Here is a 19,758-nt window from a genome sequence, read left to right on the forward strand (position 1 = left end):
TCAAAGGGTCCAGGGACATCAGTCTCTTACTTTCCCCAAATGTCTATTGTGTTACTCCTTCTGTCTTCCCTCCTCTTCTTATGCTATGTTCTTCTACCAAAATACATTTCCCCTTTCACTTAACTGTGGAAACAAGGCGTGGCTTTGACGTCATACCACTGCAGGCGCATGGGGACACATTCGTCTGTCACTGGAGGATCACAAACTTTGGAATGAAAGGAAGAAAGAAGGTATGTGATGGACGTCAGCCCAGCTTAATTCTCCAAATCCTCGGTTATTTCACAGGCTGGCTTCTCGGCCAGCAGACAGGGAATGTAAGAAGCCTGACTTCTCAGAGCCTCAGAAAATAAAGGAATTGTGGTGTTGGATAGCGTCACCTTCAAACACGTGTCATCACAAATACAAGCAGCAAGCCAGACAGGGTAAATCATGTCTGCAATCTTAGCCATGAGAGGCTGAGTCAGAAAGATCATGGTAAGATCCTTGGAGGTGAGCCTGAGGTACAGAGTGATCTCATGGTCAGCTGGAACTCCACAGTGAGATCCTGATTTTTTTAACGAGGCAGTGAAGAAAGGACAGAAGTAAAAGGACACTAAAATGTCTACATCGAGCTGTGGCCAGTTCGTTGGCTGTCTGCCTGGTGGGGCCCGCAGTTCACCTGCTTGGAACATTAACAGAAGACCTGGAATAGTCTGGCTTTAAAACGTTCCTGTCAATCTTTCTGTGCGTTACCCTGGGAAACAAATAAAGGGCGCTTTTGCGAAAGCCTTCTACCCGATGCCTGCTGCATGGACGTTGGAAGTTTCATTCAATAGTTAATTAAATAATAAATGACTTGTCTACTTGCATACTTGGTGGAGGTCACAACCCTCCTTGATATTTGTCTTATGGTGTTTTAAAAAACGACTCACATTGTTCAGAGCCTACAGCACATGTTTATTATTTGCCCCTCTACACATGCCTGGACACATTGGAAAGTCTTCGTGATTCCACATGAATGATTACATGGTGTGCCAGCGAGTGAACAATCACAGGACAAATGAAAATGCTGGCATCCGAGCCCACTCGGAATCCCAGTGATTGGTCACATTAGAGCACACAATACTGTTTTTTTTTCTCTACGAGCCACAGAATGCAATTATTCCAAAGGAATAACAGAGAGAGAGAGAGAGAGAGAGAGAGAGAGAGAGAGAGAGAGAGAGAGAGAGAGAGAGAGAGAGAGATGTGCAACCTCAAACCTTACTCAAGTAAATGCCCTATACCATAAAAGGGTCTGGAAGCTTACAAAACTCCTGAAAACTTAATGATAATTTTTAGAAAGCCAGGCATGGTAAAACATGCCTATAATCTGAGCACTTGGGAGGTGGAGAAAAAAATCAGGAGTTCAAAATCATCGTCAGCTGTGTACTGAATCCAAGTCCAGGCTCGCTGTGTGAGATCTCATTGCAAAAAATAAAAATATTTAAAAACACTTGTTCCTTTAGATGAAACAAGATACTAAATAGGCAGTGCTGTAGTGAGACCTCCCCCTCTGGTCTCTTAGGTGAAGAAGGACATGCACTCCAGACTTCCAGTAAGAGAGACGGAGTTGGCAGCCCTTGAGCGTGGTAGGTGGCGGCTACGAGGCTGCAGCCCCTTCTCTCCATCAGAACCTGAAAACACAAAAGGAGAGGCCAGAGCCAAATCACATATGTGTCGTCACCCGGCAGACCCTCCCACTTTGGTGACGCACCCAACCTAAGGTTTGTCCCTGCATCTGGGAACAGACACGTCCCCTTATCTCTGATCTGGGCTCCACCATTTTTCCGTCACAGTCACCAAAATACCACTTTGTCAAATCTGGGGTCTGTAGATAGGATCCTCACTGGGTAAGGGACGTTCTGCCCCTCCTCACACTCCTCCCCTAGATTTTCTGGCCTAGTGTCCATCACCATTTCTCCCAGACCTCTGTGAGAAGCAGAGAGTCAATTTTCCCTCATTGCTCTTCATTTTAGTGTTTCGACCACCCACAGTGGTCCCCACTAACGCCCTTCATCAGGTTGTTCTTCCTTGTTGTTTGGTTTGTTCTGCTTTGGTCTGGTTTGATCTGGTTTGCTTTGGTTTGGTTTGGTTTTGTCATCAGGGCTCGGCCTTCCTTCCCAGCCTCCACAGCTATGGAATTCTCTCTCCTCTGAGCTCATGACTGGAAGGCACGCAGCCTCCATATCTATACATCAAAATGCTCTGAGGTCATCCATCCCCACGCCCTCGTTCCCTTTCAGATCATTCCTTCCTGTGCATGACCTCCCAGGCCTCTTCAGTCTTTAGTGAACAGGGAATGCTGACCTGGGCTGGGAGTCACATGCCTAAGTCTATTCCCTCTATTTAATATGCTCTTGAACTCAGATAAGACCTGGCCACTTTGGGAGCCTTAGTCTACCTGGCTTCTTAGTTGTTGTTGTGATGGTGATGGTGGTAGGGTGTCAGTTTTGTTGTTTTTGGTTTTTTGTTTTGTTTTTTGTGTGTTTTTTGTTGAATTTAGGCACTGGCCATTTGCTGTTGAGCAACAGTTGCTAACTTAAGGTCCACTGAGCAGCCCCTGGAATACCATCTCCTAAGACAGACTGAGGAACTAAAGTGTCAGAGAGAAGACAGTTCAAACTCAAAGGTCCCAGGTCCAACTACATTACCACAACCCCTCCAACTTCCCAACTCTCTCCACCTTGTGGTCCATGTTCAGGAAGATAGCTATTTGGCATGTTGCCAAGCGGTTGTAGAGAGGCAAAGTTAGGAGGAGGCAGAGGAGTGTCCCTCAGAGCCAACAGAGCCTCAGCAGCCTCCAGCTTCCTCTGCCACTCTAAGGCAGCAGCAACAGAATCCTGCTTGTTGACATTAGGGACCTGCAAAGGAAATGACATTAGAGGATGACAGCTGGGCAACCACACCTCCTCCCACCAGCACAAGCGCCCCCTCTAAGTGCCCAGCTCCTCCCAGCGACACCCCCCATGGCTTCTACTCTTCCCATCCACTAAGCTCATTCCCTCCAGGGGACCTGGACCCCACTACTTTGCCAGGACCTGTGGCTGCAGTAGAAGAGGCCCAGAGATGGCACGGTTTTGCACGATCACACTTGAGTATCTGGAAACAAGGAGACGAGAGGCCAGGGGATTAAACCCTCTCTCTGGTGGACAGCTCCTACCAGAACACTTGGAGGACCAGGGGTTTGGAAATCTGGCTGGACACATCTGAATGGCTTTGAAAATGTTGGTGTTTTTCACCTTGGGACCCTCTTAGCCTGTTTCCTTTTAAAACTTTTCTATTTTTCTCGAGACACTAATTCATACCTCATCTTTCCTCCCAGAGCTACCTTGAAGAAGATGAAGGCTTCAAAGTGACTATGCTCTAATCTTCAAAGCATCTGGAAAGGTGTGAGTACCCTCCTTGTTCAGGGACTGACTCTTGCTTCCATTTTACCCAGTCTTCACTGGTCATGAAGGACAAGCCAGGAGTTTCTCTAGGAAGTTCTCTCTGCTGGCTTTCAGCCTTCCTCTGGGCCTCTATGGCCCATGTCCATCATGACCTCACCTCCCAATAGAATTGTCTCCCATATCCATCTATTGTACTACGGAGTAAGAGTCCAAGCCTAGTGGAGGTTTACTGTGTGGTAGGCCTTCTTCTAACCCTGTTGTCAGTGTCATAAATGTATACTGGTTGCCCAGAATGACTACTAGAGACCATATTCTTCAGTAAATGACATCAGTGACCCAAACTCTCAAGATTAGAACTTGTCAAGGCTGAGAGTGTCCCTCCCTTCACTTCTCCTTCCGAGGTGCTGCCTCCTTCACCCACTGCTTTTCTTCTTCCTTGTCCTCTTTCTTCTTTCGCCTTCCATGGCATCAACTGCAGTGTTGAGCATGGAATACTATGAGACCTTTCTGGCTCTTCATCCTCATTCAACTCACCTTTTGGGCCTGACAAAGGAATGGTGCTGCTCAGCAGGAAAAGAAATCACAGATTGCTGCTGCCAAGTCACTGGAGTATAGGACAGAATGGCATGTTCGCGTGGCTTGTTGCTCATCAGAGTGCCATGAGAACTTCCCTGCAGAAGTAGAGACAGCAGTAGAAATTTGGGTATCAGACCAAGCATGACCAGAGGAGAGATGGGCGTGTTGAAGGATGAGTACAGCAACCCAGGATGTCAGAACTTGAAGACCTTGAAGATCGGGGAGGCTTACCTTTCATACTGAAATGCAGGAAGATGTTACACCTAAGGTCGCATGGGAGGTCATGGTAGATTTAGTGATGGAATGCATGTTATTAGGACATAATGCAGGGGGACTGGCGAGTAGCTTCTGGAAGCACGCCCCGTAAGCAACAGAGTCTCCTTACCTCCCGTGGGGTTTTGTGGGGCCTGGCCTCATGCTTGCGCACACTGCTCTCCTTCCCATCTGCAAAACACCAGGTATAGCTTAGATGAACTTCATTGTCCCCACCATTCCAAATGTGAAGCATGAGTGTATCATAATGACGAACATCACTGTCCTCATCATTCCAACTATTCCAGTCACATCCTGGAGGCTTTGTCACATTATGTATCTTTCCCAGCTCTGAGATAACTTTCTTTTTCTAGTGAATGGCCACTAGGGAGTCTATGCAGAAGGATCACTTGTATGAGAACACTTTGGGTTAACTAGCAACATAGTGTCCCCAAAACAACAAACTTACTGACTCAGCAACAAAAATCTACCTCCGTGAAAACATAAGGAGTTAAACAGACATTTCTTCAAAGTGTCTAATTCCTAATATTAATAAGAGGCATGACTACCAACTGTCACACTACAATTTCAAAACAGGGTTGCTGACAGAATTACGCGTGCTGCCTCCTCCTAAACTTGTGTTCCTTCCCCAGTCAAAGACACTCACTGCGTTTTTCTGCTTCAACAGCCAACCTCTTGGCATGCTTGTGAAATTTAGGTGGAACGGCCATATTCTGTATCACTCCTTGATCCAGGGACCTCTTCAGTCGTGTACCCTGCTCCTTCTTTGGGGCACTCCCAGCAGGCAAGAGCCCATGCTGTTCCCTGAAGTGAAGGATTTAAGACTCAAGATGAGTCATGTGCCAGACATGATACTCACAAGAAGGTGCACCACTGACATTTGTGGGCCTGAAAGAGGCAGAGATGTTTTTGATCCCAGATTTGGATAGTGATGCAGTGGCTGTAGAAATAGTCAGAGTGACCTATATGTCTTCTCGAGCCAAATTCAAGCTCCCCCGGGAAGCTCTGACCTCATGCCTATGGTTGTACGTGGAGTCAGAATGGCAGCTGGGTACATCAGGTACGTCTGTGTTCCATGGCTTTGGGGTCTGGAGTGGAGGTCAAATAGCACCTGGACCCCCTATCCTCCAGATACTTACTCTGCCCATCGAAAACTACATTTTCAATGACTAGAATTGTTCTCTCCACTCTGCTCACTGTTGAAATAAGTTTTCACTCCCTTCTTTTTCTATTGCTTCCTCAACTTTGATCTAGATTTTCTTAATTACATAGTCTGCTTTCCAGAATTTCCAAGTGTGGAAAACTCTTCACAGACCCACCGAAGCCCAACATGATAATGAGTTTTCCTGCTTACCTTCATTCCTCACAATTCACTTTCATGCATAAATAGTCCTGAATCTTCAACAGTAACTATACTCCATTCTGTCACATTATTAATTGTCTTCCTTTGGGCCTGTATTCATTTACTTCCACCATGGGATATTATGACCCATGCTCTCAGTCTGTAGTTTCATAAATTCCATGTTTCTTTTAACTTTCCATTAAGGTTGCTCTCAGTCTTAATCTTAATCTTGATTGTTTCCTTGATTCCCCCTTTATACTGACTACTCTCTTCCTTCTCATAACAAAAACTCATATCATTCTTCTGAATCAGAGGTGATAACCGAAGCCATTGATCCCAGTACTCAAGAACTCAAGAAGCTGAGGCAAGAGGATTCAGAGTTTAAGATCACTTTGGATTCAGTATCTCAATATATGTAATATATATTGTATATTGTATATTATATACAATATATTGTGAATTATATAATTTAACAGTACAAAAACCTACATAAAATGTAAGCAAAGACAGAAATAGACATTTCTCCCAAGCATATAAATGACAAAGTGAAAAGATGCACAATCATCATCAGTGGTGAAATCAAAGCCATAATGAGGTTCTACTTCATTCCACTAAGGTAGCTCCTCTCTAAAAAGTTCTCAATAAGTCTTGAGCAACACAAGGAAAAACTGGAGCATTTGTACACTGTTGTGGGGACTATAAACTAATGAAATATGAAACTCTGTTTCAAAAACAATGTATTCTTCTCCCACATTTCCAGACATTGCTCAGTTATTACTGTCCCCACAACCCTTCTTTCATTTCAAGCCTTCTTCAGGCTAACAGATTTTGTTGTTGTTGAAACTCTATGAAATACTGGGCCTTGTTAGAAACAATAAACACTTCCTCAGTGGACTAATTTTTCTCTCCTTTGCCAGGAAGTAGCAGATATCACTTCCTCCAGTAGTGCACTACTTTTTTTCAGGAAATAAAACTTCTCAATTCATTTTATGGAATTAACATATTATGGAAAGGGAGGCCAGCAAGATAGCTCAATGGATAAAAGTGGTTGTTGAGTAAACCTGAATCCCAAGTTTAATAAAGAACTCACTCCTGAAAGTTGTCCATTGGCCTCCACATGCATGCTCTGGTGTATGTGCACCCTTGTATGTACACAACACACACACACACACACACACACACACACACACACACGCACACTACTTGCTGATGATACTACTAGTAGTAGTCAAAGAAATTTTAATATAGATTTAATTCTTTACATTTGGGCCCTGGAGATTGCTCATCAGATACAAATGCTTGCTGTACAAACCTGAGAACCTGAGTTTGATATCCACCTAAAGTCATGATGAGGATATAGAAAGCCCACAACACTCGTAGTGAGATAGGAAGCTGCCCTGGAAGCTTACTCTCTGCTAGTACTGAAAGGTACTAAGCAAGTTTCTGAAAGGAACATGTTGTCAACATTCTTACCCAGCTGTGTACCCTGTGAACTGCAATGATCACCATGGAAAGAGATGTCCCTGAGTACAATAGTGAAAAAATGGTATGGAAATAATTGCTTTCCAGTTGGATTTAAGGACTGAAAATGTCCAAGAACCTATGATTAGGGAGCTCAAAGGTCCCAGAGGTGAATCTACTATGATTATTTTACTAAATGGACATGGTACCACTTGCCCTTTAAATTTGCCCATGTCTGCTCTTTGTTTTTTGTCTTAGTCTCTGGGAGCTACTGGGGGTCCAGGTTAGCTGACACTGTTGGTCTTCCTATGGGGATGACATCTCCTTCACTTCCTTCAATCCTTTGCCTAACTCTTCCATAGAGATCCCTGACCTTTGTCCAATGCTTGAGGGTGTGACTACTCATAGGTTCACCATGATCCAGTAAATGGCCCTATACCCAGAAGTATATGGAGACCACAAATTGGAATCAACAGTATTTTTTTAAATAATACTAGAGATAAAAATCAGCAGTTAACAGCATGTGCTGCTTTTGCAGAGGACCCAAGTTCAAATCCCAGCATTCACAATAGGAAGTTCATAACCTGTAACTACAGTGCAGGAGATCCAACATACTTTTCTGGCCTTCATGGGCATCAGCACACACATGCATAAAGCTCCACATCCATGTACATAAATAGTAAATCTAACAACAACAAAAAAGACAAGAAGTTGGAAAGGTAGGAATGTTGGGAGATGGGGAGCTAGGGGTGGGTCTGAAGGAGTTAAGGATAAAAGTTGGGGGTAAATATGATCAACATATATTGGATGAAATTTTCAAATAATCAATAAAACATCAGGTATTTAAAAAGCACAAGAAATGTTATAAACCACCATTACTCATGAACATAACACAAACCTCCCTCATGAAATTTTAGCGGTTTGAATCAGTATGTGAAAAATATTCGTAACATAGTTTAGTCTAGGAGTGCAAGGCCATTTTACCTTTATATTTTTCTTAGATTTGTTTGTTTGTTTGTTTGTATATATGAGTGTATGCATGTGCAATAAGAATGTATGTATGTGTACCCCATGCCTGGAGCCTGCAGAGGTCAGAGGAAGGCATCATATTCCCTGGAACTGCAGTTGCAGGGAGTTAAGAGCCACCATGGGAGTTCTAGTTAATGAACTCTGATCCCCTGTAAGAGTTCATTACTTCTGAGCCATCACTCTAGCCCCTATTTTAACATTTGAATACCACAAATGAAGCTGGCCTGGTGGTACATTCCTGTAATATTAGCACTCAGGGAGCTGCAGCAAGAGGATCTGCATAGGTTGGAGGCCAGGCCAGACTGGGCTGTACTGTGAGCTCCAGGATAGCACACAGTAAGAACCTAGAGAGAGAGAGGGGGAGTGGGGGTACAGAGAGAGACAGAGAGACAGAGAGAGAGGAAAAAGAAGGAGGAAGATGGGCAGGGGAGGGGAGGGGAGAGGAAGGGAAAGGAAGGAAAGGAACAGGAGGGGAGGGGAGAGGAGGGGAAGGGGAGGGGAAAGGAAGGGGAGGGAGAGGGGAGGGGAAAGGAAGAGGAAGGGGAGGGGAAGGGACAGGAGAAGGAGAGGGGAGGGGAAGGAGAGGAGAGGGGGGAGGGGAGGGAGAGAAGGGAGGGAGGGGAGGGAGAGAGGGGAGGGAGGGGGGAGGAGAGGGAGGGGAGGGGAGAAGAAGCCCATGAATGAATTTTACTGTCCTAATGGGATAAAAGAAGAAGAGTAGTTAGTAAGATGTGAGACAGAAGGCAATTTAATAACATAAAAATTCCACAGACTATAAAAATCAAATACAAAAAAGTGTGATAATTTGGGAATATAAGGGAATATTCTCAATTCAATAATGTATACCTGCCAAAAAAGAAAGTCTGCTGCAAATGCTTGATACTGACAAGCTAATTCTTTTCAATTACTATGATTTCACTGCCAATTTATTTCTAGTTAACATATAAAATGATGAGTATTATGCCATTTTCACAAAGAAATACTATTTTACATTGCTCCTACTCATCCCTATTATGCTGTTGATCCCTCTCCATCCAGTCCTCTTTCTTCGAATAAAATGGTCCCCTTTGTACTTTCATGTCATATACACGCTTAAACACATTTACACTTGAAAGTTGATTCCACATGAACAAAACATATGAAATTTGTTGCTATTTTTCTGTTACCCTTCTTTTAAACAGTTTACATTCCCTTCTTCTCTGAAATACTCTCACTTTTTTTGATATATGATGTAGGTTGTATGTGTGACAGAAAACACATGATAATAGAAAGACAGGATGTTCCTGTCAATACCTTAGAAATGTGGCTAAATATATCTCCAGATTCTCGCCATATGTATACAGCACTATATTTTATACTGTAGCTGGATCAACAACACAAAATGTAAATAAAGGCATAGAGATTGAAAATGACAAATTAAAATACTATATTCGAGAAGGGGAATCTGGGGGGAATTGGAGTGGGAAATAATGTGATAAAATATATGCATGAAATTTGGAAAGATTAATTTTTAATAATGTTTTACATACTTTAGAAGAGTCATGTCCTGGTGGTCACAAATGATTTTAGCAAAGCTGGAAAATATGATAGTAGGACAAAACCAACTCTAGGTCAATAAAGTAGAAATGAACAAATGAAAACAGAATTTTTAACCACATGTTCCATAACAGTAAAATAGACGACGTATCTGATGGGAATGTTGGCCTAATCACTGAAAGACTCAATGAGAGAAAACTGTTAAAATCTGGCTGAGAAAAATTAAAATAAGAGAAAGTATGAAGCTCATCAAAAGGTCAGGACTGTCCCTCTCTGAAATCATTAACAAAATAAAAGTTATCGCTCAAAGTTCTATGGCAATGTGTAGGACCCAAAATGGCTGACGACATTTGGAGGAGGAACAAAGATGGAGGAGTGAACTCCAGAAATAAACAATTAGTATACAATATGGTGGTAAGCGCCACAGCATGGAGTCACCATGGGACTGAACATACACATCAGTGAATTCAAAGGAATACCACAAACAACACTGCAAAACCTCTGAGATAAGGAGATGCCCCCAAAGAAAATTTTTTTAAAAAGCAAATAGACCTCAATCGTTCCCATGGCTCAAAAGGAGGTAACTCAAATGGAGTCATAGATTTACGTTTAAACTGCTAACTTTAAAAACCTTTGTCTGGATCATGACGACTGCCCTGCCCATTGTAGAAACCTCTCAGGCCCCAAAATATATCCACCACCCCCACCTTCCACCAGAAGGAGTCACATGGGAGCAATTATGTACGCAACCTATAGGTTGCAATCCCCTCAGGGAGGAAGGCTAGAGACTAGTCCCTCAGGCCTCAGGGCGCCATGCCCAGCACAAACTCCAGGCTTTTAGAAAGCATTTGGACAAAGAACATCCTGAGAGCCATGAGAAACATCATAGTCCTAATTAGAGGAGGAGACCATAAACAGGCCTCAAGAGCACCCCACAGAAGGACCACTCACCGTGAACCCGAAGGCCTCTGCATTTTCAGTTCAGCCAGTGGAACGTGTGTTCAGGCTGCTGAGCTGACCAGAGTGAAGAAGGAAAGGCAGACAAGTAACAAGAAAGTTCGGAGGGGAGGGATTTAGGACACAGGCCACACACCAGAAATGTATCCACTGGTTGAGCACAGTGTTCTAGGCTGAAAGAGGGAGGAACCAGGCAATGAGAGGAGCTGAGAGCTATGAAGAAGGCGGGGTTTGGGCTATGAAGAGGGCGGGTTTGAGCTACACAGGGGGCAGGCCAGACATTCCACACCCAGCGTAGAGGGTAGCTCAGCAGATCCCTGAGGAGAAATCCTGCAGTGAGGTGTCCCTGGAGCCATCAGACAGGCTGTTGAAAGCATGATCTTCGGCCCCTTCTTTCCACCTCCTGAGTCGGTACATCTCATAGTATGTGGGCTGGAAGACCCTCAATGGGGGCTGGGGTCTGAACAGGACAGGTAGCCCCACTTCCCCTTCCTCCACATCTCCAACAGCTGTGCGGAAGCACAACACAGTACCCATATGTGGTTGTGGACAGCAGCCATGTTGGGACTGAGTGCCACCTTAACTCTAACTTTCAGATTGGGAGAAACCCAATACACTTCTCCCAGGATGGTGTGGTCTATGCTCACACCATGGAGAACTCATCCAACAGCCCAAGAGGGACCAGGGAGCCTGCTCCTCCGCGAAGGACCTGGAGGGGCCACTTCCAGAGAGCCCTGGCACGTGTGTCCAAGTTCTTCAGGTGAGGACCCCAGTCAGCCCTTGCCTCTCTCTCCACTCGCAGCTTGCCAGGCTGTCTCCCATGCTCTCCCCTACACAGATTCTGAGTCCTCTTCTCAGTTCCAGCAGGCCTAATAAGCGTCTACCTCTGTTTTCTCCTCAGGAGAGTACACCGATCAAGCCGAGGCTGAGACCACGGGAGTCCTAGACAGGGACCCATGCACAGTGATTAAGACCTTCGGCACCTCAGGTCCCTAGTCTCCGAAGAATCCTGTCCCGTGATGTTGAAATAAATGCTGGCAATGTTCTTTGGCTTTGTGAAACTTCTTTCACATTCCGTACTCACATCAACTTAAGAAGTGTTGGGGATGATGTTTCGGTGATGCGGGTGGGAATATCTGAGAGGGGAGAGATAGAATCATTCTACCTACCCCCAAAGCGATCGTGTTCCCTCCTTGAATCAATGATGCTTGCTCTGGGCAGGGGCATTTGTTACAATGCAGTCTTCACTCGAGTGTGTTTCCTCACAGATGGCAGCTCTTCCCAGAGCCTGCCATACAGCAAGGACCCTTGTCCTCTAAGAAAGCTTCATAGCTGAATATCTTGAGCAGTGGTTGTGAAGGGTGTGGGGCACACACACACATAAAGAATCTACAGAGACACTTAAGGGGCTTTAAAAATCATGCTCACAAACAGTATCCCCCCCAATCACAGCTCCTCAAGACCAGAGACCCCCACAAGAGGTAACCTTGCCTCCAACTAAGCAAGGCTGCTCTCCACATAATGACGGTTTCTTCACTTCCTGGTGACCTTGGAAGTTACAGCAACAGAGTTTCCTCAGGGCAAAGCTGGAAGGGAGGAGAGAGCACAGCTGCTCTTTTTACCCTGAGGTAAAAGCAGGCAGTTTTACTGAACTATGGAGTGTATTTTCCCTGTAAGAGAACATAAACGGCCTATAGAAACACCGAAAAAGGTTTCCCCCTTTAAAGAACATAGTCTCCGGTACACTTGAAACTAGTGAATTAAAATATGCTTGGCTGAGGCCAGCTGACCCTCCTCCTTTCTTCCTGGGAGAGGGAGGACCCTCTCAGAGGTGGTGTATGAGCAGAGAGCAGGTTTTCAAATCCCAAACCCTTGTTTTCAATTCCTGTAGAACAGCCAGGGCGAAATGCAGAGGGAGGGGACTAGCCAACTAGTCCCAAAGCCCATTTGCTCACAAACGTCATTGCTTTCAAAAATAACTCACAAAGTCTGTATCTCGGCTCACTGAGTGAAAGGTACACACCTGGGGCAGGAGAGATGGCTCAGGGGTTAAGAGCACTAACTGCTATTAGAGGTCCTAATTTCAATCCCACCAACCATCTGGTGCTCACAACCATCTGTAAAAAGGGCTCAGAGCCCTCTTCTAGTTTGTCTGAGGACATCTGCAGCATTTCATATACTTGAAATAAATAATTATTTTAAGAAGGTACAATTCATCCTGGAGGAGAGTGTGTAAGCAGAATTCACTGTGGCAGGAGCAGGAAACTTTCCCAGTTTTCACAACTGGGAAAAATGAACCTCATTGAGCAGGGGACACTGGGATTTCTATTTCCCCTTTTATTGAACCCTGAAACACAGTCCATGTAAGGACATGGTCCACACTCATAAACCGTCCACCTCTCCTCAGGACAGTGGTTCCAGAAATATCTTCACAGACATATGCGGAGTTATGTCTCCCAGTTGATTCACAATACAGTCAGATCCACAGTGAAGGCTGGTCATTACCACTTTGTTCATCCCAGTGACTTAGATACATTCTGTCTATGGCACATTTGATGCTCTGAGCATCATCTGTCCCCAACAGTCATCAGTCTACTCACTCGGGCCCTATGATAGCTGGTTTCCTATTGTTGTGAATAACACCATGGACCTAAAGCTATCTGGGTAGGAAAGGGCCTGTTTCATCCCACAATTTAGGGTCCTACTCTTAAGTGACCGAGGAAGACAGGAACTCAAGGCAGGAACTGAAGCAGAGTTTATAGAGCAAGGCTGATTACTGCCTAGTTTTCCTGGCTTGTTCAGCCTATTTTCTTACATAACATAAGGCCACTGGCCTAGGGACAGCCCTGCCCCAGTAGACTGGGCTTTCCACCATCACTGGTTAATCAAGAACATTTGCATGCCAGTCTGACACAAAGATTTCCCCAACTGAGCTTTCCTCCTGCCAGATGACCCTAGCTTATGTCACGTTGCCAAAAGGTAACTAAATCAGTCCAACCTCAGTTGGGAGGTTGAGCACTATACCATAACGTATCAAGTCATAGTTGAACCTGAGGTCCACCATCCCAAAAGAAGCATAGAATTTTCAATTCCCAGCACACAGTTAGTCTGCCCAGTGTTTATGCGATCTTACTTTATAAACCTATGCGTGTTCATGTGAGTGACTGTCTTCCTCTGTGTGTGTGTGTGTGTGTGTGTGTGTGTGAGAGAGAGAGAGAGAGAGAGAGAGAGAGAGAGAGAGAGAGAGAGAGAGATTAAACACTGGATGTCTATTGAAATATTTTGTGAAATGTGGTTGGACTCAGTAGAGACACTAGGACTCAGGTAGGACAAACGCAGCTGGATTGAACTATGAGGAGCCCTCGCAAATGCTCCTCCTCCCATTCCATACCCCTCTGCCCAGCACTCACTAGACTCAAGTTTACGATGGCCACAGAAGTACAATCTCCCCACTGACCACAAGACACTCACTGGTGTCATTCAGCAATATCAGGACATTTTCGTCTCCCAAATGATGTACCTCTGCCACTGATCTCACCCTTGCTCCAATCACCTATCCAAGTCCTTCTAGGACAATGGTTCTCAGCCATTGGTTCTCAACCCCCATGGGGGTTGCATATTGATATCCTGAACATCAGATATTTTTACTACGACTCACAACAGTAGAAACTTAAGTTCTGAAGTGACAATGAAATAATATTTTGTTGGGGTATCACTGCATTTGGAAGGTTGAGAACGACTGCTCTAGGTGCTGACAAGCCTGTCTCTTGCCTCCTGCTCTGTACACAGCTACAGAGTCGCAACTTCACAGGAGAAGATACTTTCGTCAGTCACCCTGGGCTCTCACAAGTGATTCTTGTACACTCACCAATTAAACGTTTGTTCTAAGCCAGGACCCAGGACACGGTCCAGTGTAAGTGTTGGCTCTTCTCAGGCCCAGAGCATGTGGAGTTTTAACCCTGGGATCTCATAGCTGTATGCATGTGTTCACCCCAGCGTTCTCAAAACAAAGCTCAAAATAAAAATTGTATGCAATTAGGATTTAAAAGTATATGAAACATTGTGAAATGACTACCATCAAGCTAAAAAGCACATCAGTCGTCGCCCAGAGTAACCATTATTCCTTTGTGGTGAAAACACTCAGGATTTCTACCTTGCTGGTTTCAAGGGCACAGGGAAGTCTTAAATATATGCTGAATGTAAGTGTTTGATACAGATTTAAACTTGCAATGTTGTATCATAATGGAACCAAATAGTAGACAATTTCGATGTGTTTTAAAAGTTACAAACAGCTAACACAGCCTATTTATTACGTACTTCATAGAGCATATACAGCACCTATACAATCTTCAGCTATGAATACTCTTAACCATGAGCACCGAAGTCTACATTATATTCTTATACAAAAAATAAGTGTGTGTCTGTCAACGGGCCTCTTCCCATTGGCCACCTGTACCTCCCAGACGATGGCAACCACTGGCCTCTCACTTTACCTCTGAGAAAGCAGGAAACACATCCTTCTTTTTTTGTTTTTGTTTTTGTTTTTGTTTTTTTGGGGGGGTTCTTTTTTTTTTTTTTTTGGAGCTGGGGACTGAACCCAGGGCCTTGCGCTTCCTAGGTAAGCGCTCTACCACTGAGCTAAATCCCCAGCCCCCATCCTTCTTTTTTAAGTCTCGGTGCACCTTAGTCCTACTTCACCCATGTTAGTGAACAACAGCCAACTGAAAGCCCTGCCGGTATTTCTCTCTATTGCTAGCTAAATGGTGTTTTGTGTGTGTGTGCACATATGACTCTGTGTCTGAGAAAGGGTATTTTTTAAAGACGCTGTGGTTTGTACATTAGACTTTTCACATGGTAAGTAAGCATTGTCCTGCTTGGCTATATCCTAGCCCATCTTTACAGTAGGAAGAAATTTGATGTTATCTACTACGTTTCAGCACGTTGTACTTACACTCACTCTCTAGCACATGCAAGCCTTCCTCCCTCTGAATCAGCCTCCAAGGTGCCTGAAATTGGAGGATTTGCCTCCCCACACTCAGATCCAACTATACTGGTGATCTATTTGTCCTCTAACAGACATTGAGCTTATATCGCTAAAACAGGTGTTGGTGGTGATTCTTCCCCCGGCATGGGAATGCAGAAAGTCTTGCAATGATTAATGGTATTTCCTTTGGACACACCACCAATCTGGGTGCAGCTAGAATGCAAAGTGGTTCACATTTTAATGTTTTGAGATATGTGCATGGTGTTTTCTTCAATAGTTGCTGTGCTGAATGGGGGAATTTGCTCCTCGTTGACCCTAATTCCCAAATCTGCCAATATGGTAATACAAAGGTGAGTCGACATCTCACTTTGAATTTCACTCATGTTTCCCTAATGATTATTGCTGAACACTTTTGTCTATATCTGTTGGCCTTTTGTATCTCCTTTCACCAATGTCTAATCAGGTCCTTTGTACATGTGTGATCCTCCTGCCTCAGCTTCCTGCAGCAAATGCTACTGGCATGTGCAACTACAACCGGCTCCTTTGTCCATTTGTAAGCATGGATGTCTGTGGGTTTATTTTGCTACTGAGTTCAGTCTCTTCCTTATATTTTTGATATTTATCATACCTTGATGCCCACATGAAGTCCTACCAACATTCACAGTATCTAGAGGACAGAGACCTAGCATTTGGAGGATTGTGTGCTGCCTAAATGGTTGTCTGAGGGACGGCACAAATTTTTCACCTCAGCTGAGACGACATGGCTCTCCACCCATTCAACACTTGTGGCTACAGTGAAGACCTGAGTTAGAGGAATGGACCTGGAGAGGCAGGTACTAAATAATGGTCAAGGCCAATGTGAATCTCTTGATACCCCTACCCCATACATCTTGAGGCTCACACAGGGTCCTGTCCAGCACACCCCATCCTCAGGGCAATTCTGGGATGTTTTGTCTCTTGGGGTGTGGTGGAAGTCAGACACTTATAAAGTTATAAGGACAGTTGATTGGAGTTTTTACAACAGTGGGCTGTGAAAGCTGGCAGTGAAAGTTTCCAGAGCTTAGCTTGGTCATTGCCTTGTGAGTGGGGAGTGTTTTTCCTTTTTACCTAAATTCTCACTATATCCAGCAGGTATGGCCTTGTTTTAATATGTGTGTCACTGGGAGTGGCTTTGAGGTTTCCAAAGCCCACAGCATTGCAGGCGACTGGCTCACACCCTCTCTGCATGCTTACTTTCTCAAAGACTTAGCTCACAGCTACTACTCCAGCAACGTGGCTGTCTCCTGCCTGCTAAGCACTATGTCTATCTGCCTACTGCTCTGCTTCCGGCCATGACTTTCATGACAATTTCTTAGTCTGTAAACAACCCCCAGCCAAACACCACTTTCTTTAGCTAGTTGCTTTGCTCATGGTGTCTCTTCAGAACAATACAGAAGTAGCTAAGACACTGACATGAAACTCATGATGGATATCACGCTATCCTAAAACTTACACTGCTCCAGCCTCAGTCTCCTCTAAGGAGATGGCAGGCATGTGCCAAAATGCCAGGCTTAGGTTATATTGCATGTGTTGTCCATCCACAGCTGAGAGGAAATAGTTGAGGAGCAGAGCTAACAATGGCAAGAGTCGGCATGGGCCCAGGCACTTGCATAGCACTTGGATCTCTCTCTCTCTCTCTCTCTCTCTCTCTCTCTCTCTCTCTCTCTCTCTCTCTCACACACACACACACACACACACACACACACACAAACACACACACACTCAAACACAGAGTAAAGCTGGTTAGCTGGCCCTATACACTTGTGTAGATCATCTTCGGAGCAATGTTCATCAAGGATTCCTCTCCTTCAAAGTTGGTTACATATCGTGCAGCTGAAAAATCTTTCTCCTTCTACTGCAGATCAGAACCATGCATTGGCCGTCTTGCGCCATGCTTGTATCCTCAGTGATACAGATGCTGAGGTAGAACATTATGAGTTCAAGAGCTACACTATCCACAACACTTTCCACAAGAGCTACAACAAAGCAAGCATCTGCTTCTGACACCAATGTTATGGGTCTCGGGTGTTAAGACCTCAGGAACAAGCACGATGTTCTAGCAAGCTTTTAACCCACATTGCTGCAGGCGATGCCAGGGCATGCTCAAACGCCAGTACCATGGAGAGTTCCCCTGGATTGGGGCCTTTTTCAAGACTCAACACTAGATGTGGATCTTCTGACAGATGCAGTTAGTGAACATTTTCTCCCATTCTGCACGCTGTCTTGTCAGTGGATTAGCTGCTCTTTGCTGTTGATCTCATTGGTAAAGAAGGCCAGGGCTTTACAGGAACTCCTCATCTGTGGTGATATCTGCATCTAGCAATTTCAGAGGTTCAGGTCTGACACTAAGACAGTCATTCGTTTGCCATGAATTTCTCCACAGCCAGGTGGGTAAGTAACACTGCTCTTCTGCAATTGCCATGTACATTTTTAAGTGAATTCAATCTGGCCAACAAATCTTGCATGTATTTTCCTTCTGAGGATCACGGGTTTTATATAGTTACATAAAATCATAGATACGTAGATGATACTATCAAAGTAGAATAGAAGCAGTGTAGAAAGAACTTGGGGCTTGCCATCCGTGAGGAGGGAACAACGTGAGAGGAAGTGGTTGTGGTGGGTTATTCATATACTTGCATGATATTGTCTGCATGAAACTCAGTTCTGTGTAAAATGAATAGACACCATTTATGAAACAAAATGCCTACTGGTGTGTTGAGCACATCAAGGAGAAGAAGACTTTCAGGTCCAGGATTCACAGGGTCTCTTTGAGACAGTTTCTGCCTGTGGGTTTCCATGTGGTACCTCTTGGCTTCCACCAACCCATGGAAGAGAAACCTGGAGTTTGGTTACAGATCCATGGTGGACCTGGGGTGTTAGACATGGAGAACTTATGGATGTTCAGGAGACCAAGAAGAGCCTCTCTGTATATTCACGGAATTCGCCAACATGAGGATAGAACTGGAAACTGGAAATATTCAACTGACACATGAATGTGTTATGTTTTAGTAACTGCAATTCGCACAGTGCAAATTCTTTGTTCCCCAAGTTTTAAGCTAGAGGATTTATACACACCATTTTCAATAACCCTGTTTATTATGGGTCTTGGTGTACTGTGCGGGTACAAACTATTGATTAGAACGGACTTGGAGGAGTAAGGAGGAGAGGAGTGGAAACAGATATGCAAGTCAGGGAGGAATCCCAAGGCTCAAAGGAGTCCAGAGAATGTATCAAGTTCTTGGCCAGCAAGGACTTGTCTGCAGAATGGACTGTGAAAAACAGGGCCAGGGACAAAGGGATAAAAACATCAGAGGGAACAGAACATCAACCTTCAAAACACAATGAGATGAATGGCTTTTCGTACCCCTGAAACTAACTCCTTTTGCATGCCACATGCACGTGACACTTCTGGAAGATCTGAATGAGCCTGCATACTGTTGTGTCTGAGACAGGACGTACCTGTATGAAGACAGAGAAATGCTCTCCCTGGAGGCTGCTCTCCACCCGCATGCAACAGAAAGTTTGGGTCCTAACATTGAAGGATATGTAGATAGATCTCACTTCCTTCGCCATGATAAGCAAACTCAAGAACGTGTGGTGTCAGCTTCCATTCAGTGTGACTGATTGTTTAGCACAAAGGGACAGGAACACAGATCTTTAAGATTCACTGCCGTGTGGAATGGATGTAGGTCTTGGCTGGCTGTGGTGGATCCTACTGTTAGGATATGTTAAAGTCAGAGTCAGACAGATCACGAAACTGAACCCACTGTATCTACAGAAAGCTCCCAACTAACACTTGGTGAAGGCCAGCAGTATCATGACTAGGCCTAAGAATTATCAGGGCAAGGACTGGCTATGCTTAACACATTGTGCTTCCTAATTTTTTATTATTAATTGATTATTTTCTTGATATACTTCCAAAATTGTGCCTACCTCTTGGTCAGCCCTCACAGAATTCTTCCCGAATCCTGAATTCCCTTTCTCTCTGAGAGGTGGAGTTGTGGGCAACGCCCCTCCTGAGGTATCACCTCTCTACAGAATTAGGCAATCCTCTCCCACTGAGGCCAGACAAGGCAGTGTTCTGCGACAAACGTGCCAGGGGCCTCAAAGCAGCCTGGTGTTTGCTTTTTGATTGGAGTCTTAATCTCTGGGGC

The 19,758-nt window shown here is 44.6% G+C and overlaps 1 protein-coding gene and 1 long non-coding RNA gene across 7 annotated transcripts in view; one reads left to right on the forward strand and one right to left on the reverse strand.

The window, feature by feature from the left end:
* Positions 1-915: 915 nt before the first annotated feature.
* Dmrtc1b (DMRT-like family C1b) overlaps positions 916-19,758 on the reverse strand; it is a 34,853-nt gene continuing 16,010 nt past the window's right edge. For 2 of the 5 annotated variants that reach the window (XM_039100206.2, XM_039100205.2), the window contains 6 exons: positions 4,903-5,060; positions 4,369-4,427; positions 3,942-4,078; positions 3,057-3,117; positions 2,702-2,879; positions 916-1,652 (listed from right to left, as the gene is read on the reverse strand). In XM_039100206.2, coding sequence (XP_038956134.1) covers positions 1,540-1,652; positions 2,702-2,879; positions 3,057-3,117; positions 3,942-4,078; positions 4,369-4,427; positions 4,903-5,060 — 706 coding nt within the window. In that variant the 3' untranslated portion in view covers positions 916-1,539. Of the gene's footprint in view, positions 1,653-2,701; positions 2,880-3,056; positions 3,118-3,941; positions 4,079-4,368; positions 4,428-4,902; positions 5,061-9,617; positions 9,663-10,575; positions 11,188-19,758 lie in introns of those variants that run through there. The other 3 variants (XM_006257140.5, XM_001055549.8, XM_063280449.1) reach the window with 3 other exon arrangements.
* On the forward strand, positions 10,858-11,626 carry Fam236d (family with sequence similarity 236 member D). 2 transcript variants are annotated; one of them, XR_005498128.2, is made up of 3 exons: positions 10,858-10,992; positions 11,178-11,341; positions 11,483-11,626. It is a non-coding gene; the product is annotated as a family with sequence similarity 236 member D (long non-coding RNA). The 2 variants fall into 2 exon arrangements; XR_010061430.1 differs by having other exon boundaries at positions 10,868-11,054.

This window comes from Rattus norvegicus, chromosome X (genome assembly GCF_036323735.1).
Source record: "Rattus norvegicus strain BN/NHsdMcwi chromosome X, GRCr8, whole genome shotgun sequence".
Classification (NCBI taxonomy): domain Eukaryota; kingdom Metazoa; phylum Chordata; class Mammalia; order Rodentia; family Muridae; genus Rattus; species Rattus norvegicus.